At 40.0% G+C, this 26,123-nt stretch overlaps 1 protein-coding gene across 3 annotated transcripts in view; it reads left to right on the forward strand.

Annotated features, from left to right (window-relative positions):
- il1rapl2 (interleukin 1 receptor accessory protein-like 2) overlaps nt 1-26,123 on the forward strand; it is a 487,862-nt gene that overhangs the window by 284,479 nt on the left and 177,260 nt on the right. For all 3 annotated transcript variants that reach the window (XM_085472988.1, XM_085472996.1, XM_085473006.1), the window contains exons 3-4: nt 10,901-11,070; nt 12,256-12,359. In XM_085472988.1, the coding sequence (XP_085329114.1) occupies nt 10,901-11,070; nt 12,256-12,359 (274 nt within the window). The remainder of the gene's footprint in view (nt 1-10,900; nt 11,071-12,255; nt 12,360-26,123) is intronic.

The raw sequence follows: 26,123 nt of genomic DNA on the forward strand, positions 1-26,123 counted from the left end.
GTGGCTGAGTCAACAAGCCCGTGGCAGAACTGTAACTCAGCTGGAAATGTTAAAGAGTCTTGCCTCCAGCCTGACCAATCAAATCACATTTTCCCTCCTCTTCAAGATAGCGCAATCTGTTACAGGGCACTCTGACCATTTGGTGATCGGAAAGTCCAAAGCAGTTCAAAAGCAAAAGCTCCTTCTGGGAGAAAACAGATGTTGTCAGTTTACTAATGGAAGGCTCGTTTTCACTGAGATGGGAAAGTCGTTTCTGTTTAATAAACCAGTCAGTTTATAATTGTAGTAGAAGTGTACAGCACTGTATTTTGTTAGTACCTATAAACCTTGTACTGTCCTATGAAGGCTTTCATCCAGGAAAAAAAAAGCAAAGTGGGGCACAGTGTGTGTCCGTGTGTGTGTGTGTGTGTGTGTAGAGAACTAAACACACTTTCAAGTGGTTTGACCTGTTTCTGGTTAACCAAATTACCAAACTGGAAAAGGAAGGAAGGAAGACGTCCACAGCAATTCAGGGCGATCTAACACTTGGATCAGTACCTTCAGTAAATATGTTACCTGGATGATATGGGTCTTTGCATTCACATTGGTAGAAAAATAACATGTGACAACAATGTGATCCCCTGGACAGGTCGCCAGTCTGTCGCAGGGCTAACACATAGACAAAGACAACTGTTCGCACCTACGGGCAATTAAAAGTTTTCCAATTAACCTATCCCCACTAACTGCATGTCTTTGGACTGTGAGAGGAAGCCGGAGTACCTGGGGAGAACCCACGCAAACACAGGGAGAACATGCAAACTCCACACAGAAATTGAATGGAATTGAACTCAGGACCTTCTTGCTATGAGGCAATAGTGCTAACCATGCTGCCTGATCTGATCTCAATATGTAAGATCTACCACATTGCACAGAAACTTGAGGCAACGTGGGAAATTCAGTCTGGACATGTCCAATGCTGCCTTTTCGCACAAAAATACACAAGTGAGTTTTTTCCTGTTAGACATTGGTTGGACACATGCATTTCTCTCATTCAGAAAAAAAGTTATCTGGATACAGATCATGAAGGTTTAAATAGTGTCATTTTTTATCTTCATTCAGCCTGATTTCAGCAGAGGCGATAGCGCCTTCTCAGTGGTGCCTCAGCTAATCTTTGGAACAACTTACCTTTTCACATAAGAGCTGCCCAGTCTCTCGATCATCCCCAATCAACATTTTTAAAATCCTATTTGTCCCAGTAGAGTACCCTGGCTTCTAATATGCAAACACAGTCATGTTCGCTTGTTCTATTTGATTGTTGGTGTGTACTTCTCGTTGGTTTAGTCAGTGTTATGCATATTTCATGTAACTTCTACAACATCTTTGCCAGCTGTTTAAAATGTACCATAGAAATAAACTTTGACTAGACGTGGGTTCACCAAGCAGTCACAGAAATCTGGCTTTACTTTGAAATAAGAATTAGAATTAGAATTAGAATTAGAATTCAACTTTATTGTCATTGCACATGCACAGGTACAGGGCAACGAAATGCAGTTTGCATCCATCCAGAAGTGCTTTAGTGATATAGATATATTACAATATATATTAGCAATAATATAGATATGTGAGTATATTACAGAAATGGGTCTATTATGGTATGTTATAATAAGATCAGACTAAGAGGCACATCAAATATAATCATCCTCCAATCATCACCCACCCAGCCATTTAGGGTAAATTTAGGTGTCAGCCATACTTTGTATCCAAGGTGGACAAATTTGTGCAGTCATAATAGATCTCTGACTACATTATCTCTGAATGCACTCCATACCCCGCATTTCTGATCCACGTTTAACCTGAAAACCAATTTTAACAAAATATGCAGTTTCTATTTTTATCTCTTTTTCTCGTGCACTTTCATCACAGGCTAGTCTTTGAACAATAAGACTAGCCTAAACACAGGAGTATTCTTATAGAATTTTATTTTCATTGAAATTCACAGCTTATAATGGCTTTATTGATTAACAGTGACATTAATGATGACGGTGCTCTACTACAGTCTGCTTTAGGTCAAATAACACTAAATGCAGACTTTTGTGTGTGATTTGTTTACATCTTCTTCAAGTAATATAGAAATAAATGTGTCAGTGTGCAGACGTACTGCTCCAAGTATTAATTGTTCTGCTAGTGCCAGAATAACTAATCCACTTTCTAGGCGAATGTAGACGAGCTTAAACAGATTTATAAAGACAATTTAAGAGGTTTTTTACCTACAAGCTAAATAAGCCAGCTAGATCTTAGAAATATAATATTTATTTATATTTTATGACACTGTTATTCTGCCAGTCACATCAGGGTTTCTTATTATCTTTATTAATGATAGTTCAACTCAGTCCACTCAAACATGCACTCTCATTCATCAGTAGAATCCACAGGTTAACTCAGATGATGCTTTCAGTTTTCACAGCTGCAGTTTTCTTATCAGTACATGTCACTTTTTTCCCTTTGCTTTTTGTGGGCATGTGCATCTCTGTGTGTGTTTTCTCCTGTGAGAGTGAATAAATTTCAGTCTGTTTGGTAGCATTAGACAGAGGGCAGATTGTGGTCAACTCCATTTATTCAGCCCAATGCATGTGCGTGAAAATGTGTGTGTCTGTTAATATGAGGTTGAGTGTTTTACTGTGTGTCTTGGTTGTAATATGTGTGTGTACGTGTATGTGCGTGTGTGTGTGCTGTAGTACTACAAGCCTCGTATGCTGATAGATGCTGTTGTAACTCCGTTGCAATGAATGAAGGCCATAACCCAGACATGTATTACCATATTCATATGGCTCACAAAATAGATTGCTTTGGTTTGTGTGTGTATGGATGTGCGTGTGGGTTGTTGCCCAGCTAACACTGTGAGAATCAGTTTGAGTCTTAGTCCACTGGAGTGGGAACGATTTTGAGGATACCTTTAAAGGGTTAAAATTTGAATTGGGTTTAAGTTACAGCTCGGGTGAGGGCTGTTGTTAGGCCCTTAGTTTTGATGGCTGAGTTGAAGGTAAGTGGCTAGGAATGGATTATGTATGTGAATGCCCTCACAGTTACACCCATACATAAATCTATGTGAGTGTGTGTGTGTGTGTGGCATAGATTCACAATTTGAGCCGGAGTGCAACTTATTCTGAGAGTCATTTTGAAAATGGCAAACACGCACAATGTCACGCTTCTCCTCGCTCTGCGGTGCCCGCACACAAATGCAGCATGTCCTCGAGGTGTACACATAAAGCTCTATCTAGGCTAAAGCCTATTCTCATAAAATGTGTTCAGAGAAAATAAGTAACCATCAAGCTGGCCGTGCGCTGAAATTGAACATCAGCACAAACCACTGGGCCAAATGGCAGGTACACTCTGTCTCTCTCCCCCTCGCTCTTTCGCCTTCTAATCTTGCTCTCTCTCTCTCTCTCTCTCTCTCTCTCTCTCTCTCTGTCTCTCTCTCTCCTTTCTTTTCTCTTTTTTCTTTCTGTCTTTTCTCACCCATGGTGTAAATTGCCCTCCAGTGGTGATAGACTGTTGTGTGTGTGTGTGTGTGTGTGTGTGTGTGTGTGTGTGTGTGTGTGTGTGTGTGTGTGTGTGTGTGCGCACTCATGTGTGTACTTGTCTTGTCTTTCCAGTGTGTACATGTACGTGTGTGTGTGTGTGTGTGTGTGTGTGTGTGTGTGTGTGTGTGTGTGTGTGTGTGTGTGTGTGTGTGTGTGACTTCATACTGCTTTTTTGTGTGTGTGTTTGTCCCTGTTTGTGAATATGGGGATCATTACCTGTGTGTGCGTGCGTGCGTGCGTGCGTGTGTGTGGGTGGGTCAGGTCAAGCTATTATTATGGCAGCAGCTGTAGTGGTATTGCAGGGGATTGTGGGAGGCGTGCAGACAGGCTGGAGGCTCTGAGGGGCTTTACGTTTGAGTGACAGGCCTGGACTGAATATTCGGCTCCCAGCACAAACTACATAACTCGCATAGCTCTTAAATTAAATAAAGCATACATGCCCAGTATTGTCAGTGTTATTGTTAAACTATATTCATGTTGTCTAATGTGTGCTCTCTAAGGAAGACTGAAACTTATGGAGTAAATTTAAAGTTTAAACTTGCGGGCAGCTTATTGAAGCACTTTTATAGTCTTCTCTGGTGTCTAGTAGAAACAACCCATCAGGATCACCAGTATAAGATGACTACTGCAGGTATAGCTCAAAACCGCCAGAGTGAAAGGTACCTCCATGCACACATTTATATGGGCTGTGATAGTGTAGCTGGTATTGTGTTCGTGTTGTGTGTGTGTGTTATGGTGAAAAAAATCTGGCAGGTGTTTCAATATTTCGCCATCTGTCTGTAGACAGATATTGTCAAAACTCAAGATCTCATAGGCATGCAAAACACCATCATTAATCTTTGCAGTACACGGTGGTCTCTAATGGCCTCAAAACAAAAACAAGACAAAAGGATCTTTTAAAGATTTATCCAGGAAGCGTGCCTCACCAAACTATGTACTCATGGCACATCAGCAAAGAGTCGTTAGCTCAAAGAGATAATAATAATGGAATGGATTTATATAGTGCTTTTCAAGGCACCCAAAATGCTTTACAGTACCACTATTCATTCACTCACTGGTGGAGGCAGCTACAGTTGTAGCCACAGCTGCCCTGGGGCAGACTGACAGAGGCGAAGCTGCCAGGACAGAGAGCCCGGGGATCGAACCGGTGACCTTCTGGTTACAGATGCGCTTCCCAACCCCATGAGCCTCGGTCGCCCCCAAGCTATAGAGATGAAGCAGAAGATCTTTGGTATGGCCATGTCAAAAAAATACTACAGCCTTCCACCTGTAATGCAAACAATAGTCACAAAATAGAAAACACAAACACAAAATAACCACCTATAGTCCTGTCTAAACTATAGAATTTAGCACCGTGGATAGCAATTCCCACTTGTGGAAGTCGACAAGACGACAGTCACACATCTTCCAATCCGGTATCTATGGGCAACCTCTGATCTCCAGGGAAATACATGTGACTGGTTGACGAATGGTTACTGGATGTTGCCTGCTGTTGCTGGCTGAAATATGTTACAAAAATACTACCACTCATTAGCGCCACCCTCAGCCTCCTAGCAGAAGCACCTATGGTATAAATTTAAACATCCCTTGTGAATGTGTGTGTGTGTAATTTGCAAGCAATCAAAGCAATCACAATGAGGTTCTTTCTCCAGAATTTCATACCTAATTGCGACCAATTTGACCTAGCTACAGCAAACAACCTCCCAAAATTAATGACCAACAGGCCGACCAGTACAGGTTTTTTCCTAATAGCAACTAGTAATCATGCAGTCCAGCTGATATCTATGCAAGATTCTTTGCCTCCTCCTTTACAGCTATTTTTGTCAAACAATGATGACAAAGGTTTTGACAGTAATACTGATAACAACCGTCCATCTAATCATACATCCATCAGTTTTTCACCAACAGCATTTCTTTTTGACAAACCATAATTGGATTTCGGATCTATAAAAGCTCATTTCTGTGGATTATATCTGCAGTTTTAGGTCAGTAGCCAGAGCTTGTGGTCACAGGTGGAGGTGGAGACACTGATCGACTAGCTTTGCCTTCACACTCAGCTCTCTGTTCACCACATCAGACTGTTACAGGGTTTGCTTCGGTGCCTTTGCAGTTTAAATCAGTGAGTGCAAAATACTGCAAGTGCAAGTTTAAGATCACTATTAGTATAGACTGCAGTCTTGCACTCTCCAGTGCTGCTACACATCTTTGGCTAATAACAGAACACTTATAATAATCAAATAAGTCTGCAGCTTTCCTGCTTGGAACTCATTTTTACGATGCTTAAATGTCAAGTTTATTTTATTTCCCAGTATCCTATCAAACTGTTCAAATCTTACAGGATAAGATCAAATCTGGCAGAATAAGACTAAATAAAGCTAAAGCAATTTTGAAGCATCAGAAGAACTAAATGTGTTATTTATGGTAAATTACCCTGTTGCAGTTTAGTTCAGTGGGAAATACATTTGATGTTTTGTAATTTTTGTTGTTGAACATGATTGTTTCTGCCAAAGGGAAAAAAGTGCAGCCTGTATATAGGTTTGTGTCACAGTTCTGGGTCGGTTCAATCCAGTATTTTGAGTTCTGATGTTTGGTTATTTTTGAATGATTGTTGTGTTTTTCAGATGCTATTATTATTATTATTATTAGAGTTCCATGTTTCTGTTTATTCGTGTTTCAGGATTTGTGTCTCATATTTAGTATTGCGTTCCGTGTGTTATATTCTGTCTGTCTCTCAGTGTCGGGTCTGCGTCCTTGTGTAGTGAGCTCTTGTTTCCTGTTTTATTGTGAAGGTCTGCGTCTCATGTGAGTGTATTCAGTTTTACCTCCCTTGTCTCTTCTCGTTAATTACTCCCACCTGTATGTAATCTCCCTGTGTTTCTCTGAGTGTATTTAAGTCGTGTCGTCTGTTGTTGTAGTCGCTGGTCTGTCTGTGTATCCATCGTATTTCATCCGTGTGTTCTTCCTGCTGTCTGTCATCACTTACCTCCGCCCATCCTTCTTCATGTTCATGTTCTGGTTCGTGTTTTGTAGTTTAGTTGTTCCCAGTTCAGATAGTCTGCAGTCCAGTTTACCGTTTTTCTATTTTGTACTTTACTTTCAATAAACCACCTTCACACCTTTACAAGTGCCTGCGTTTGGATCCTACTTCATTATCTCCACACGGCTCACTTCACTCGCCGTGACAGTTTGGGACTCTGTCCATGCGTGTGTGTGTGTGTGCGCGCGTGTCTATGTGAGTATATTTGCCCAAAACTCTCTCCACTTTTCCAGACTCTGAAACTTTGCCATTTATTCAGGGTTATTTTCATTCTGCCATTTGGGAGCATCCGTATGCAGATACAACTGACGGGAATGATATATCTGCCTATGCTAACACCTCGCCCACACATTTAATATGTCTACAGACACACACAGCTGCACTCCCCCATACACACACACACACACTCTCTCTCTTCTGGCTTATATATATATATATATATATATATATATATACGTATATATATATAAATATATTTATACACACAAACACATATTAACACATATGCATAAGCACATGTACACGCTAAGATAAATGGATTATTGGAATTTTTCTTTGGTTATGACCTGAAACACAGGTCTCACCTTTCTCGTGTGTGTGTGTGTGTGTGTGTGTGTGTGTGTGTGTGTGTCTGACCTGTGTTAAACATTGTCTCAAACAAATCACATTAGTCCAGCCGACCAAACTAATGTGATTTTTCTATTAATGTGATGCCCTGGGTGCATCCTGTGTGTGTGTTAGGTGTTGAGTGGACTACACTAACATCTTCAGTTCGTGTCAGCTCATTAATTTACAACCACCAAGTCTGACTGGCCAATTCATTACTTAATTCTTTTACACACACATTTGCGCAGACACATACACACACTCGCACAGAATTTCAGGCTTTTTTACCTTTCTCATGAAAAAAATGTTGTTTTAGTCTGTGAAACTGTGTGTTTCATGACAGATCGGCACAGTTTTTATGACTATCTGTCAAGCTTGTCACTGATTAAATGACTGCTGTTGGTGCATGTGTAGTGGGAGATGAGGACGAGCACTAATTTGAGAAGGTGAATGAGTGATCGTGTGTGTAATAAATCTGCCGTGTGTCTGTACATGAGTGTGTGTGCAGTGATGCTGAATCTCTCCTGCCACAGTATGACTTAATGCATATTGCTAAATCTATAAATGTACCAGTTAAGTATGTGGCTGTAATTTTAAACCGCAAACTGGTGCAAATAAAGTCGTTAAATCTTTGGTAGTGACTTAACTCAACACAAATTACACCTGACACATCATACAGAGTGCTAAAACATGTTTACATTGACTTATAGAGCTAGCCAATGTAACGATCCACAACCTGTATCCTGTGTCCAAAAAGCACAGACCCAGCAAATTTTGCCAACAATGGCCCAATGCCAGTGAATATGCTACTGAGCCATGATTATATATATTCCTGTTATGACAAGCTGCTGGGACAGACATGTGTTTGTATTTGATTCAGTTGTATTTTTGACGTGGGATACTTTGTATCACAAGTAATTTGGAGTTAGACCAGACCAGTGGTTCCCAAACTTTTTTTGCTAGGCTTACCTTTGTTTTACAAGAAAATCTTCGCAGGTGAAGCCAAAGGCAAGATATCATATCTTCTAGTCTTTGGCTTGGAAGGAAGTTGGTTTGGAAGCATATTTGACTATGCTTTTGTGTGGGAGGTGGGAGCCCCATCAAAAACCTGTCCATTATGCTAGCAGTGTTAGCTAAGCTAAAGCCAAACCTTAAACCCAGATGTGCATATTAAAATATACCCACATAATAAAATTGGTAAGACTCGGATCAGGCCCACTCAATGTGCTTACACATGGCCCACATACCGCAAAGAATGATGACCCTTTGGTGGCCCAGATTTGGTTTGCCAGAGGTGGCCCACACATGGGCCAGCACAAGGCAAGTTGCAGACACACTGGTGGTCCTGTCCTGGCCCATGTGTGGATTACCTCTGGCAAACCTGATCTGGGCCACCAAAGGGCCGTCATTCTTTGCAGTATGTGGGCCATGTGTAAGTTGTGTGCAGCCACGGGCCAGTTGTAGACACACTGCTGGCCCTGTGCTGGCCCAGAACAGTTTCAGCTCTGGCCCCAGATGTCAGCCTAATGTGTACCTTAATCAAGCCATGTAATAACAACATAATAGTGCAAAAGTAACATGACGAAACTCTGTTCAGACAGTGAATGGACTGACTCTTATACAGCGCTTTTCTACTCGCCCAGATTACTTAAAGTGCTATACACAACACATTCACAATATCTCACACTTTCTCTAAACTGAGTGCTTCCTAGCTACATTCATACACATTGACACTCTTGACATGCAGACTGGAAGAGCCAGGGATCGAACTACTAACCTTGCGATCAGTAGGTGACTTGCTCCAACTCCTGAGCTACAGCCACCCACTGGCAACGATGAGTAAACCGTCACTAGGCTTTGGATAAAGTGTACACTCACAAACCTGCATTTGAAACATTGGCTACCATAGCAGTATAGTATTCCAACATGGCATTTGGGTCTTCTAGCTAAAATAGGAAAACAGGAACATAAATAGTGCTTCATTGCCAGACCTGATCCACATCTGGTTGACATACACCCTGCCATGACACCAGTCAGTCAGAAGCACCAGCCGGATCCAGGGAAGACCTGTTTTCTATGGGCCTGGGCTGCATAAATCAAACCACAATCGAGCCAGATATGGCATGGCATGCCATAAAAAGTGACGTCATTGCCAGACCTGGTACACATATGGTTGACATACACCCTGCCATGACACCAGTCAGTCAGAAGTGCCAGCTTGATGCCAGATCCGGGCCAGACCTGTTTTCTGTGAGCCTGGGCCCATGAAGCAAACCACAATCGAGCCAGATATGGCATGCCATCACATAAACGGTGCCATCTATGCCAGGCCTGGCCCATATCTGGATGGCATACGTCTTATCATGCCAGAAGTCAGCAGTGCCAGCTTGATACTAGATCCGGGCCAGACCTCCTTGGTATGTGGGTAGAGGACATGTTCATCTGAACAACTTTCCTCCAGATTCCATTTTCCTTACTTAAGTCATGCTGTGATATTGTGGTCAACGGTATCGTTCCACTGCTGGGGGGAAAAAAGATGATATCACAGCCAAATTTTAGATGCCATTCAGAGCTTATGGTCTGTTCTAATCCAACTAGCATACATACGCTATTTATGACAACACTAATAAACAAGAGGGGGAGAGTACAGATGAGAGACAGAAGAGGTATTTTGAAGTGGATGACAGAACCAGAGGCTTTATTGCTACAGGCTGTAATTCAGAGGGAAGGCCTTGTGGCAAGTGCCTGAGGGTGACAGTTAAAACAGAGCACAGCTATCTGAGGCTCAGACCACAAGGAAAACTAAAAGAAGTGAGAGGAATGAGGGACAGAGAGGAAAGGAAAAAAACAGAAGGGCAAGCTCTTTGTCTTTTTTTTCGACCTCTAACATCTCGCCATCTCAAACTTGTCTCACATCTACAAGTTGTTTTCTGTTCGTTCTTGTTGACCTGGACTCACCCCAACACTGCCGCAGCACACTTCCTCTTTCATCTGTTCCTTTGGTCATGACCTCTCCCTCCATGTTTCATATTCTGAATTTCTGTCTTTTTATCTCGCACACATTTTCTCCAATTACTAAAGCAATACTTAGTAAGCAGTCCTTACTTTTTTTTTCATACTTGGTGCATGAAAAAAAACTCTATACAAATAACAGTGAAGAGAAACATTTGGTCGTAGGGATGAAATCAAAAGAAAATAGAATGAACTTTGTTCGTCTGTTCTCACAAGAAGTTTATTTCTGACACCCTCCTGTGTTTGTACCTTCAACATTTAAGAAAAAAATGCTACACTTTTTTTTGTAACTCGTTTAATCTTCCACTATGTTGCCCCCCCTCCCTCCCCTGAAACAAAAGAACAGACTAACTGTTAAAAAATTTACATTCAATGTTCTATTGCTTTGAAGGTAAAGAATAATATTACCAAAGAAATGAGATAAAACAATATCCCTGTCACTCACACTCTCTGGCTCTCTCACATCCTCGTTTCTTTCTCCTGTCAAGCATTTTTCTTTATGTTTTTACTTATACATATCTTATATAAACCCTTGGCTGAGTGAGGATTTTTGTTTTTGCTGTTTATGTTCGTGTTTCGCTTCCTGTGTTGTTTGAGTTTTAATCAGTGTTTCTCTCTCCTGCAGTATTTGGTGTATAATGGTGTATGTCCTCAATATTTCTCTTCTCTGTGTTCCCCCTCGCAGTGGATGGATGCATTGACTGGTCTGTGGATCTGAAGGAGTACCACGTATTGGCTGGTGAGCCTGTTCGAGTTAAATGTGCCTTGTTCTACAGCTACATCCGAACCAACTACACCATGGCCACAAACGCCAAGCTGCGCCTCATCTGGTACAAGAACAAAGGCGATGCAGAGGTGAGCGTCACTGGTCTGAACTACAACTGATGTGGAAGGAAAGATGAGGCAGGGAAGAAGAGTCATGAATTTCAAGGAAGACACCATGAAATGGAAATTTAAAAAGTTAATTACCAAAAAGCATTAATTTAACCTAACCATAACCTGAGCAGCCCTGAGACTGCTTAGAACACGGATGTGACCTCTGCGCCGTTAGCTTTTGGAGTCTGCAATTTTGAAGCCTCGGTATTAGCGATTTTTTGTTTTTTTAACACCACGTGCCATGGGTTATCAAATAATGCCACTCGGTTAGCGTGCTGTTGCCATAAACCTTATTGGTGCAGCTCACACAAATATCTGCTCATTAGTGCTACATACAAGAATTTTACACTTCAAACCTTCATGTTTGGTCTGTACCACGCAGCAACAGATTTTCAGTCAGCACCTGAATTTGCAAAGTTAACAAACCAAGACCATGATTTTTTTTTTTATTACACCAACTGGAATAAATAAAAAGATAAGTTTTCCCCCCAAAAAAGCTGGATTAACCATCTGGTTGAGTGGAAACGCTCCACAAATTGGAGTGTAGTTTTTCATGTTTAAATTTCTTTCCAAAAAGGTAACAGAGGTCCTTCAAGCTGTAAAAAACTCAAAAACATTCAAGCATTATTTTTAAAGAATAATTTGCTTTCTCTAATTATTATAATAACTGTAATTATTATATAAGTATAGGTATATGTAAGCATAAATTTGAAAGTACAAACCTCCTGGAGAAACAGGTTCAGGGAGGGGCGGCCAATCTGCTGCGACGAGTTGGGAGTGAGGGAAGGAGACAGGACAAAGATTAATAACAACTAATGATTAAATGCAGAGTTGTGTATAAACATGTAGTGAGGGACAAATGTGAGTGAAGAAGAAATCAAAGAAGTGCACTCATTTGTGTTTATCACTAACTTCCATAAGCCTGTGTATATTAAAATGTCTCAAATTATGAACAGCATATCTGAGTAGCAAGGTAATACTTGGTATATTATTAAAATGTATAACATTTTTTCATAGCAACCACATTACCGTTGTCAATTCTTGGTCAAGAGGAAGTCGTTACAGATTATAGATACATGCTCTGTATCGTTGATTCCATTAATACATATTATAAGAGTCCTGTTATATTAGATTGGATAATCTTCTACTTATTGTATCTTTTAGGAGCCCATCATCTTCTCGGGTCACAGGCTGAGTAAAGAAGATGACTCCATCTGGTTCAGATCTGCTGAATTGGAAGACAGTGGATTCTACACATGCGTTTTAAGGTAATGTGGATGCATGTCAGTGCACAGGCCTGTCTGACTCCATTCTGACCAGTATCCTGGCACTGTAATGCATCAACCCTGAAGTAAAATAACTACAACCTAGTTTCTCTTACAAAGTAGGATTCAGAATTATTTCTGGTTCAGATGGGTGCATTGTTTGTGAGAATCACATAAACACAGCTCTTCTCCCCAGACGGGAGCTGGGTCAACGTGAACACACTCAACAAAACACAGGCTTTATTTTGAAGTTTCACTTGCAGCCCCAGCACATTTACTTCATAAGACTAAATAAACAGAGTAAGGATTTCAGCAGCATGCAAACAAAATATCGTTGGCCCGACTCTGACCTGCAGCAGGGTTCACGAGGTTGCTGCTGCATTGTGGATTTCATGGGAACAAACTGAGAATAAATTTCTGACTGACTCTCTCTACACATGTGGTCCATTTGCATAGCGAGGGCAAGAAGCAGCACTGTTTCCTGTCTGAATGAAAAAAAATAAACACTATTTTATTTTATGATTAAAAGCCCCCTGTTCTTACTAATCAATCAATCAATATTCAAAACACAGATGACCGATGGATTACAAAACGTTTCATCATATCTTAAGCTGCTATTTTATTATTTGACAATTAGTCAATTAGTAGGAAATTAGCATTTTTTGAGGTGTGTTTGCAATATCAGAACATTGGTTTTATGCCTTGCAGGTGAGTGTGTGCGCCTGTGTGGACATTTGGTGTGAGATGGTGCACCTGTGCTTGCCAGTTGAGTGGCATCCTGCCAGTTTATTCAATTGAAAATGTACAATATGACAGTTGGCACTACATCAGAAACTGAGCCCTGTAAGGCCCTCTAGAAATATGTGTTTATGTGTAAATTTGTAATGACAGCGTAGTGTGGTGGAGCGGGAGGAAACAAACAGAAACAAATCTGCACAACTGCTTCAGTTATTGTAGTATAAATTCAAATTCAAATTTTTATTTGTCACACACACACAACCATACACAGTATGACATGGGGGTGAAATGCTTGTAGCTGTGCAATGCCCAACCATTAAATGACAGTGGTTTTGCAGTATTTACAATTTACAGGTTACTACAAAAGTTTACAAATTAACTTAGAAATTTACAGTAAAAAAAAATGTGCAAATAGTAGAAAGAGATTATAAAGATTTTAAATTATAGGAAGTGTGCATAAAGAAAAACCAGCGTGCGTGTGGTGATGTGATGTGTGTGTGAGAGTCCAGTCTTATAGTGACGTGTGTGGGAGAGTCCAGTCCTACACCTGGTTCAGGCCCCGAATAGCCTGGGGGAAGAAGCTCCTCCTCATCCTCTCTGTTTTGGCCTTAAGGGAGCAGACGCGCTTCCCAGACCTCAACAGTGAGAAGAGTCCATTGTTGGGATGGGAGAGGTCCATCATAATCTTCCTAGCTTTGGACTTGCACCGCTTGGTGTAGATGGACAGCAGGTCAGGGAGCTCTGATTGAATGATGCGTTCGGCCGAGCGCACCACTCTTTGCAGATCTCGTCTGTCGTGCTTGGTGCTGTTCCCAAACCAGGTGCAGATGTTTGCCGTCAGGACGCTCTCGATGGTGCAGGAGTAAAAGTTCTTGAGCACCTTCATTGGCAGATGGAAGTCTCTAAGTCTTCTGAGGAAGAAAAGACGCTGACGGGCTTTCTTAACCAGGGTGTTGATGTGACAGGACCATGACAGGTCCTGAGTGATGTGGACACCCAGGTATCGGATATATATATATATATATACATATATATATATATATATATATATATATATATATATATATATATATATATATATATATATATATATATTACACTTATAAGCTGTAAAATGTATTTATAAAGATGTCTTGTGGAAAAAGTTAATTATATTACACTAATATCTATTTTTCCTACAATATTTTTCCCAAGGTGGTGCAAAGATAGCTCGACACCGCAGATAACCAAAATAAACACACTTATGAACACAGAATGACACCTAAAGATTACAAAAGATTTTTCTTCCTTGATGTCATTTATTAGACCAAACTTGGAGCACGCTGGAATTCTTATGGAAGTAGCTCACAATGAGAGGAAGTGACACGCAGCATTGTTTAAGTAAAGACGGATCAACTGGAATGGCATCACAGTATTTGTTGAAATTAGTGAGGAAAAAAACAAAACAGTAAAAAGGTTAATGGGAGTCAGGCTTCCATCAGTGAACACAGAACTTCAATATCAGAATGTCATGCAGAGTTAAATGTTGGAAGTAGCCTCGGAAGAAGGTTCTTCAGCGAGAATGTCCTGGAGGCCTTAAAGTGGCACAATCACAGGGTAGCTCTTAAAGCTTTTGTAGAGAACCAACAAGATGGTCTGACGTCAGAGCTGCAGATATAGGGACTTTGACAGCGTGGAAAAGTGGAAGCGACAGAGAAAAACAGAAGTGGAAGAAAATCATGACTTCAACCATATCTGGCAGAAGATGAGAGCAACCACAGATTCTAAAGCTTTGAAACACATATCGTATATAATGACAGCTGAACTTAATCTGCCGATGTGGACCATGAGATGTAGTCGTATTTATTTTTTTATCTTTTCCCACAAAGAAGAATTAACTGGATTGATTACATAAACATGCATTCAGATGTTTGGGGTTTTCTGTAACAGCTTTTTATTACTTCCATATTTTTTAACACAACAATGTTGCAAACGAAGGGTGACAAGGTGAGAAAGTGAAGCAGGCAGACAACATGAAAGAAACTCTACATTTCTAAGTGGAAATTGAGGTAAACAGTAACATATTGACCAACTGTCATTGCCATTTCAGATTTAACGTTACCATACGGTGGTTAGTTAAATGCTGTCACGTTTGGTTTAACCTCCAAAAGCTACACTGTGATGGATTTTTTTTACCACCCTTTGAAAAATCTGACTTGCCACGTGCTTGTATCCCAGTTAGCCACAATTAGCCAGTGTTTCATTTGGAAAAAAGGAAGCTTTGGTTGCACCAGCAGCACTGCTCTCCTCTTGTTTTATTCCATAAATCACTCGACCTGCTTTGTGCTTGATCCTGTTTGTCTTCCTTCTCTGCATCTGATACCTTCTCTACCTCAGCTTTCTCCTTTCTGTTTCCATCTTTTCCCCTTCCTCTTCCTAGCTGTTTTTATTCCCTCCTACACCTCCTCTTCCCTTCATCCTGCCAGCAGCTTCTGTCCTCTACACCTGAACCACCTGTTTCTCTTTCCTCACTCCTACATACCATGTTCCATTGTTTCCCATTCCCACTCCTTTTCTTTCCCCACATCAGCGTCCGATTCCTTCTACCCCTTCATTGCCCTCATCCTCCCCCTTATTTGCTCTCCTCCCACCTCTTTTTTCTGCCAGAACTTGACACCTATCCTCCTTAATAAGCTCTCTCCCCCCCCCCCCCCCTCTCTCTTCCTGTCTTTCCCTTGCTCTCTCAGCATGACAACCTAATTAGGGCTTGGTGTCTGTCATTGTCTCAGGGTTTCTTATTAGCAAGCACACATATACACGCACACATTCACACACATAGACACATACACACAAAGAGGCACAGTCCCCCCTATCCTAATGGTGAGCCACCAACTGGATCCTATTATACTGCTGAAGGTTGTATCTAGAATTTGTAACCATGTACAGAAACTGCAACACAGGAGCAAGACAAATTCTACTTTCAAATGTGCTTATTGCCCTCGTACACATGTTTTTGTTGCTATAATAAAGAACAGGCGACATGTGGCCTGTTGCATACAGTCAAAAAAACCATTTTCATGATTAATTTAAATTTTACTCTTGGAATTCAATCCTGGCATTAAGTGCAGTTCAGTTTACAAAAGTGAAATTAAATTTGATTTGACATTTGATTATTTTCAGCTGGATTGACATAAAAAACCAATAAAACTGTGTAATAGCTGATCTATCTTCGTACGATAACATGAATCCTCTTTGCAGTATATCAGCATTTCAGGATACTGGGATATCTTTTGCAGATGGTTGCACATTGTTTGCCATGGTAACATGAATGTATTTATTTATTTAGAACAAATATGGATAAGTATATGAACATATAACAGTTTTCAGTGTAGTTTTCATGTAGTGTGTTCCTGTAATGTGTGCCCATTTAAAATAATCTTTGCAGAATATTTAATGTGTTAAAGAAATCTTAGTGTTAGCACAAAATACTGTTAGCTGTTAACTAATGCTAAGAGCTAAAGGTTAAGCTGTTAATTATCCAGTAAGAGCATGGACTGTTTGTAAAAGGAGTATATGCAGCGGTGCCTCATTTATCGCGGGAGTTATGTTCTAAAAATAATCCGTGATAGGTTTATTTTTTACAATTTTCATAGATGTTTTAAGGCTGTAACACCCCTCACTACACGCTTTGAACACTTCTCAGACAGGCATGAACATTTTCACACTTCTCTCATTTAAACACTCTCAAACCTTCATAGAAAAATAAGTCCATATAGAATGAAACCAAAGATCAAATCCTGTTTTCAGGTCCACAACATGGGAATAGAGCAACTGCCAGAGAATTCAACATTAGTGAATCAATGGTACGGAAGTAGAGGAAGCAAGAAGAATGAGCTGAGGAATGTTTGACTTATCTGAATGTTTTGTTTCACTTAATGCGCCTTTTAATCCGAAAAATACAGTCACTTCTATGTTCCTTTAGCATGTCCAGAATTCCAACATTTTGTGCGATGGTTAGCATCTTCCTCTGCCTTCTGGGAGCTACCACAGGTGTCTTTGATGGTGCAAAACATTTCGTCGACATTGTTGTGTTTGTTGGGGAGAAAACTTACAAACAAACAGTACAGCACTTCAGAGTCACTCTGCTAGCGATCGAAGATTTATGTAAATTTGAAAAGCTGGACGCTTTCTGTACTGTACAGGAGACACGGAGGAGATTAATTGACAATGGTCTACAGCCAAACAGGACGCAGAAGATAATGCGCTGTTAAAAAAAAAGCGAAAGGTGAACTGCGTTATAGCGAGGGATCACTGTATAGGTTTTGTGCTCTGCATTTTAACATCTTGGTGTTAGTATTTTGGCCACCCACCACATTTGGACATGCTGACAAATCGCCTAACCCTAACCTGTATACACACGACTTTTCACCTACCTTAATTTTTTAACCTACCTTAATGTCGTTTTGTAGGGGAAACCAACTGACGTAGGCCAAAGCCTTTCTTGACTCGAAGTTAAACATTTAAACATGTGAGTCTGCAGAAACTTTGAACATTTGAATTCAGTCTTCTGGGTAGTCTCATAAATGTTTTGTGATAATGTACAGATGATAAATAATAATTACACAATTAACAGCTATTTAATCAGTATTTAGTGTGAACACTAACCGAAAATGTGGCAGATATTCTATGTTTTAAAAATGTTATAGAAAATTAAACATGCATATTCTGCTTTGCACGTCTGTGTGGGCTTTATTAGTTTCTAATTGCTGCTTCGTATTCGTCTTGTTCGTCAGAGCTGACAAATGTATCAAGTGGATTATATAAGGTTTAGAAATGCAAAAGTAAACCATTAATCATCTTAATATTAAAATCTCGTATCACTAGCTTCAAGCAGTTTAAAAAAATCTTTGAAAACAGAACATATTTAAGCTGAGACCATGGCATTACAACATCTATGTTTTAGAAATGTATCGTATATAAATAAGAAACCTGTTTAGTCTCTGTCTCCTGCATATTTGACCATTCATCTGTACCCCTCCCGTCTCTCAACAATCCACCCCTCCATTAATCTTTCTAAACCCTGTGCTTGTCAGCAGTGATAGATGTGTGTGATAAGATATCTATATCATCTTTAGTGAATTAACAAGCCGTGACAGAGAGGGTCAAGGGGAAAATGGGGAGCTTTTCTAGGAAACTTTTTTGTTTTCCTTTTGGGTTTCTCTATTCTAACCCTGCTGCTGCGGTGCGGCACAGTGCACCGTATATGCAGACTGGTAACAAATGAAAGAAATAGAAAATCTGAACTCTTAATCTCTACAGTGAGGGGGATCCTGTGGGCTGTGAAAATATGTTTTCGAATAGCAGACCTAATGGCGTTGTGCTTGTTCGTAGCAAAAGGGTGTCTCTTCTTTCCCAGTCAATTCTCACTGGTGTAATGTGATCTTCTCATGAGTTCACACGGGAGCTGGTCCAAATACAAGCTACAAGAAAAGAAAAAAATCAAACTACTTGTCCTGTCTTGTTTTAAAAAGTGAAAACTAAGTTGAATTCTCAAATACAAGATAACACTCTGTTGGCCTAAGGCAAAATAATTGGGATTCAAAGTCCACAGTGATCTTTTTGATAACCTTTTCAAAGAGGCTGGCCTTCTTTAATTCATGGACTACGTCCTGAGCCTGCGCTGCGCTTTACAGCCGGCTGCATTATGTGTTCATACTTGTTGTTGAAAGACCTCAAATTATTTTAGCAATTTATTAAATGAATGCGAGGAAACAATGTGACAGTGTGAATGATTCATCTGTTGTGAACTGTCACCAAAGTGTGCTGCTTCTGTAGCTTCACTTTCAATACAGTCAGACTCTCAGCTTCAGCTTTAATGCTTTGGTTCATTCTCACAGCTGCTGCAGAGAGAAAAAAACAAAACACAAAAAGAGGAAAATCCACTGTTTAGTACCTCGTCATCAAGGTACAAGTCAGTGACATTGAATGGGGAGGAGGATTTATCTGCTGTAAGTATTTTCCTGATACTGAAATATTGGGAAAAACTACACTGAAGTGCTGCTGTATTCTCCCTCCAAAGGGAGGAAGTATGTCATTGGCTCTGTTTGGTTATTTGCGGTCTAGTATCCACAGATATCATTTTCAAATGTTGTGTGATGGTAGACAGAAATAAAAGATCAAGTTAATTTGATTATTACTTAAGTTTGGTAAAAATTCGAATCAAGGTCACACCAAATGAAAAAATTTGCAAAACACTATATGTTAGCCGTATTCTATGGATCATCAAACTTCACAATAATATACAGTATACTAGTTTTTATTGACAGTTTAATTCTTTTTTGTAAAATTCATTTTAAATTTGAAGTATTTATTAAAGGATTAATAATTCATTTTGAAATATTGATTTATAAATAGTGTTTTTGTCTTAAATTAAATAAATAACAAATTACTTTAGTAATTAAAAAAATAAGCGAATAATTATAAGAGAATTCATAAATGAATTTACAAATGCATATTTTATTGCACAATTCATTATTTAAGTGCAGAATCCTTTATTTCGATGCGTGTGACTCTTAGGACATGAGTACGTTGGTCGGCAAAGCATTTGACCTTGACATTCACTGCTGGTGCCCAAGGTCAAATCGGACCTTGAAAAATAATCTTCAAGAAACCGTATGTAGTGATATATCATTTGAAAGGGCATAGAGAGAGCTCTACAATACGTTTTTATTTTTCCAATACAATGCCCTGCAGCAACACAACACACTGACGTCATCATTTTGTAATAAAAACATCATAAAGCATCCAAGTTTTAGTACAGCCTCTGCCCTTTGGGGAAAGCTGTGCTCTGTGAGCACTGTTGTTCGATGTCTGCGTTAATAAGCTTGCCATATGAATGTAAAAGGCTATATGTCAGTATAAAAAGGATTTGATATATTATTTTGCAACTTTTTTTTCACTTTGCTTACAATAAATGAAACAAAGTACATGAGTAATTACACCAGTTTCACTCAGGTCTCCCTGAATTTGTGTTGCTCTCTGCTGCAAGTGACAAGCCAAACAAATCCAATTACAAATGAAATTAGTTTCTTTTGATGTGATGACTGGTTATCGTGGTTATACCTTACAGAAAAATATTTCTGCATTTATACATAAATATGGCCTAAACACCACTGAGTTTTGTGAAATCCAGTTAAACAAGTTCAGTTAAACTAAACTGTGCTGAACATCCTCTGAAGGCTCTCCTTCAGAGATGGTGGTTAACTGGGACGCCTCCTGGATGCCTGCTACGTGAGTCATTTAAGCATGTCAAAGGTCAAATGTGTAAAGATTTAAAATGTTCCAGTGTTTGTGCAGGTCTAATATTTAGAGGCAGACTAATCCAGAGTCTGGAACCTGCAACAGACAAGGCCACCGTGAGATTTAAGCTTAGACCTTGGAACGGATATGAATCATTTTGAACCAGACTTCATGTTTTTTTTCTGGAGAATGAAGAGATAAGAGCTCAGATGGGTAGGAAGGGGCTCCACCGTTTAATGATTTAAAATCAAAAAGTAACATTTTAAATTGGATCCTGTAAGTAACATGAAGTCGGTGTGAAGGATTTCCATGTGATTAAATTGTTTTACTTTAGCATTATGCAAGTTTTTTATTCCAACTTAATTTAATTGAGTTGATCTATGATTACATAGTCCAGCTACTTAATGCTAACAGAAAGTAATTTATTAATATGGAAATCTGTTCCATGATTATTTTAACTTCATTTAAAGAGTTGTTGGAGTGTTCAACAACGTCTAGAGTCGGGTTAACATAAAACTTGAATGGATATTTAACAACTTTCACACAGCTGTCACTCCATCCATCCTCTTTCGCTTATACTCATTAGGGTTGTGGGGGGACTGGAGCCTGTCCCAATTATTATCATTGTTTCAAGTACATCCATGATATTTCTTAAAACAGGCCCATATTTCACAGATCGGATGAGCTGCTAATGCTGGATTGTAGTGGTGTTCCTTCAGGAGGGCAATGGTTGTTGGTCAGCATCCTCTTGGCAAATTTCTGAACACAAACATCGGCAGATGTATGTGGCCTCTCACAATATTACATGCTTTACTCTTGGAGTGATCTTTGTTGGTCGACCTCCTCTGTGAAGGGTGATGAATTTCTTTCACGATATGTCTGACTGACTGATGAAGTCAACACTCTTTAGAAATGGTTCTCTAACCTTTGCCAGCCTGGACAAGTCTTTTTTGTGAAGCTCTCAGAAATGTTGTCATCACATACGTCCAGCTGTTCTATCATTCGATTATCCAAGTCTAGGTTGTGGGAAGCTGGAGCCCCAGTTGTCATATATAGGGCAAGAAGTGGCATCTGGTCAGAATGCCCAAGTAACACACACAGGCATGCAATCATCCACGCTCACATTTACAACTACACGTTCCGTCCCACTGATAGAAATTCTGAGTAATTTCACCCCTGAATTAACTGCTATTATTGGTCACATTTATACAGAAATTTAGAAAACCTCAAAGGGTTTACACACTTTTAAAGGTTTAGTAAAGTCCCTTGTGTATGTTGTAGTGGGTGGGTTTGCGAGAGGGGTGCAGCCTAAAGACACTGTTAAAAAAAGTCTAGGTGAACAAAAGTAGAGTGACATTCCTTCTCAGGAGACCGTAACTGGAAAATAACATTGTCCAAGTGAAGCAGAGAAACAGAGATGTGCACAGGGAGGGAGCAGAAGAAATGGAGGCAGGTGGGCGGGAAGGAGAGGGAGAGAGAGAGAGAGAGAGAGAAAAGAAGGTAAAAAAAAAAGAGTCAAGGAGAAAGTAGTTAAATTGGAGGGGTGGGGAGAGAGGGCAAATACACGGAGAGAAAAACACAGGACAGTTGATAGAGAGAAGATGGAATTATACAGAGAGATGAAGGAGAGAGTTGGAAGAGATGGAGAAATGAGTAGAGGAGAAAAGAAAAGCAAAAATCCATTTTCTCTGCAGGTATAAGGACCTCAGTAGGGAGAGAGAGCATGCGGCGACTGCCCAAGACCCTCCATACGCACACTATGATTAGGACTATGGCACACACACACACATATACACACAGACATCATGTAGAAAGAAATTGATACACCCAGCAAGAGGTCTCACTTTACTTTTGAGGCTGTAGCGCTGCAGGAAAGACATTGCACCAAACCTCTATCCTGCAACACTCGGTTTTCTCTCAGACTGAAGCAGAAAAGGAATCAAAAAGTAGATGGAGACACACACACTCACACACACAGATGAAGGTGAAGAATGAGAATGGCGGAGGACAAAATGATGGAGAGGACGACTCCAAATGAACAAAATAAGTGTTAGATAGTGAACGAGGTAGCATGAGATGAAAGATTTCATGCCTCTGGCTTTTCCCATTCTTCACTTCAACACGGCACATTAGATGGAAATGCAACGTGTTCTCTGGGAAAATGAGTAACTAGACTGGTTGAAATGCTGGCTGGCTGCTCTCTAAGGTTAAAAAAGAGAATTGTGGTTGGCTAGCTGAGCAGTTAGGCGGATGAAAGGTTGTTTCAATTGGTGACATCTTGGCAGGACAGGCCATTTGGCTAGGTAGGGTCATTGGTGGGTCAGTCGGGTGGCACAGTGACAGGCTGATCGGCTAGCTGGTGTTTTAGCCGACTGACTGAGAACTCTTTCCGGTGCTCTGAGTTTCTGATTGCGTGGTTGAATGCTGGATTGGCTGTAGGGACACTTGATTTGATGGCCAACATGCTGGCTGTCTTTGGCTGTTAACTGTCTGTCTGTCTGCTGATCAGGCATTGTTCTTGGTGTCCAGAAGTCCATTCTGTAGAACTTCCTGATGACTCAAAAACTAGCACGATTGCAATGTTGTAGATCGATAATTGATCAAACACAGAACTCGAGGTTACTGGAGCCCACGTACCACCACACAAAAAGCCAACAGTGGTTCCCCTTTAGAGTGAAGAGTGGGTATTTTTTGCTAAGACTGACTACAGATAGTGAAATCGCTGTGTGGATAGAAATTTATATTCAAATCAGTTCAGTTTTATTTATACTGTATAGTGCCAAATCACAACAGTTGCCTCAAGGTGCTTTATATTGTAAGGTCCTAGAATAATACAGAGTAACCTCTCTGGTAGGACCAGACTCAGGGAGGTGCAGCCACAAGAGGGGGAACAGACACAGGTTACATGCAAATGTAAGTGCAAGTTGCCAGGACCATAGTTTCTGGGTTAGTTTTTACCAATACTGCCATCCATCAAATCAAGAGTTGCAGTGTGGCTGACATCTATCACAGCTGCCATCGGAATGATTGCACCAAATAATGCTGTTAATGAAATCCCACTTTCATTGCCACGGGTGATTAGATATACATCGCAACAGTGAATATTTTTGGACAGCAGTTGAAATGTGAAACATAACACTGACATTTCAAGTTGTCAGCGAATATTTTGCTCAAATCATATGAGCATAATCTGAAGAAGGCAGGGTTGAACTATCGAGACAAAAAGGGCCCACGTTGACATTTCTCCTGACAGACGACTTTTTGTGGTCTGCAAACCAAAAAACAAAAAAAACAACAACCCAACAACCCCAAAACCCTTAGAGAGGAGTTCAGGGTGAGTAACTGGGCATGCAATCTGTTTGATTTTAACAATGCAGCCCTCAGCCTGAAACCCATCTGTGACCAAACGAATGTGTACGTTTTTCTTAACCATGGCAACTTTCTTTAACTCTTTAACAAACTTTAATACAGGTGGCAGATCAATAAACACTTAGGCTTGTAATTTTGGAAGGCAGTAAGTAATTCTGTGTATCTTTTTTGACATATTTTTCCTGATGCCATAGTTAATGGCTGCACAAAATAAATTGCTGTTTTTCTGCTGAAATTTCCCTATTTCGCCATTACCCTACCTCACATCCCATCAAGCGCTTTCACCTATCTGCGGTTGCTGGTGAAGTCAAATAAAAGACCAGATTCTCATTTGCAATTTCATTTTTAAATTTCTGTCTTTATGCGCACCTCTCCCTGCCACACTTTCTCTCTCAGCTATTCCCCTGTGGTAAGGCACACACACAAGAAATACACACAACATTGTCACAAGGGTGTTTTCTAATGCCAGCCAAATGTTTAACCTTTCTCTTCATCAGATTACCAGACTCCAAGCAGGAGATAAAGACAGTGAGTGGAAGAGGAAGAAACAAAGAGATGGAGAGAGACGAGAGGGAGGTAAAACAACGATGGCAGTAACAAAGTAAAACAGAGAGGAGTGGGGAGTGAAATAGGTGCAGAGAAGGAGAGAACGGTCATTTGAAGTTTCTTTGGCAGTCCTCAGTGACTTGGCAGCCACTGAGTCGGCACCAGTCATTTGCCAATATGGGCTAACATGTGCCAGTGCATGCCACGTTGAGCCAATGCCTGCTGCCCTGGCCAGTTTTTTGGGAAAAAAAAGAAGAAAAAAACGAAGTAAAGCCTTGGTTTTGACACTTTGATGTTCAAGGGGTTTTAAGGATGCTCTGAAATATGATGTGACTCAGTAGATTTAGAGAGGAAGGGGCTAAAGCAGGGTGAAAGGAAGGGCAGAGGAGAAATTGTGAAAACCAAGCCACCGCTCCAATGTTAGCAACACAACTCTGTAAAGTCTGATCCTCACAGCTTCTACAACTCTTGCTTGAGTGTCCTTCAAGTACACTTAGACTGTGATCTGCAAAGTCACTCGTTTAAGCCTTATTGAAATGATTTCAGGTCGTGGAAGTGGAAGTTTTCCTAAGATGGTACATCTGAATTATCCATTGTGCTGTGTGAGTTTAAATTTAACATGCAAAGTAAAAAGGAAGCACAATCAGGACCTCGCCTTATTCATGTGATCACACAGAACTACCTCGCACAAACTGCACATGAAGTGCACGTGTGTAAACTACCCTTTTATTCCATCTATTATGTATTTTTATGTTCCTATTTAGTTATATAATAATAATAATAATAATAATAATAATGAATTGCATTTATATAGCGCTTTTCAAGGCCCTCAAAGCACTTTACAATTCCACTATTCATTCACTCTCACATTCACACACTGGTGGAGGCAGCTACAGTTGTAGCCACAGCTGCCCTGGGGCAGACTGACAGAAGCGAGGCTGCCATATCGCACCATCGGCCTCTCTGGCCATCACCAGTAGGCGGTAGGTGAAGTGTCTTGCCCAAGGACACAACGACCGAGACTGTCCGAGCCAATTACAAGACGAACACCCAACTCTTGAGCCACGATCACCCATATATATATATATATATATATATATATATATATATATATATATATATATATATATATATATATATATATATATATATATATATATATATATATACATATGATTTACCTCCAGACCTCTGGAGCTCAGCCCAGTTAAGGACAGTTTCATGCATAAGTCACTTCAAATCAGCACTGGACACAAATTTAATGGTACTTTAGCTAGTTTTGAGACCCTACAGAACACCAAAGTCCGTATGGTATGGCACAATTTAATTACTGTCAACATGAAGTGCACCAGTGTACAGTATTAAAAGCAAAAATTCCCTAAAATATTTGCCCAAAGCCCTGCAGTCTCTTTGATCAGCAGGTGTTTTGTACAAATGGGAACAATAAGTACTCCAAGAGTCCAAACCTCCTCCGGGTAATTAATTTGGAAGGAATCGTTTTTTATTTACATATATTCAGTTTTGTTCTTTTAAGTGTGCTTTAAGTTTGTAGTGCAGTAAAAATAAGAGAAGAGTAGTGTGAAAGACGCTTACTGTGATTATACCAACATGTAGGAGTAGGTCATGGATAACAGGCACTGATGTGTAAACAACAGACATGAATAACTTGAGCTTATTACATAATATTATACTACAGTATATTTCTAACTAACCAAGCAGCTCATTCTCTTAACAATGTAAAAGTAAAAAGTGTAAAAGTGAGGTCAGAGGTCAACTGTGACATAATATTTGGATCCAAACTATAATGTGATATTTAGAATTCCCTATATGCTTACA

Source organism: Copadichromis virginalis, linkage group LG2 (genome assembly GCF_057382275.1).
Source record: "Copadichromis virginalis isolate Kocher_CV1m ecotype Utaka linkage group LG2, C_Virginalis_male_GT1.1, whole genome shotgun sequence".
NCBI classification, from domain to species: domain Eukaryota; kingdom Metazoa; phylum Chordata; class Actinopteri; order Cichliformes; family Cichlidae; genus Copadichromis; species Copadichromis virginalis.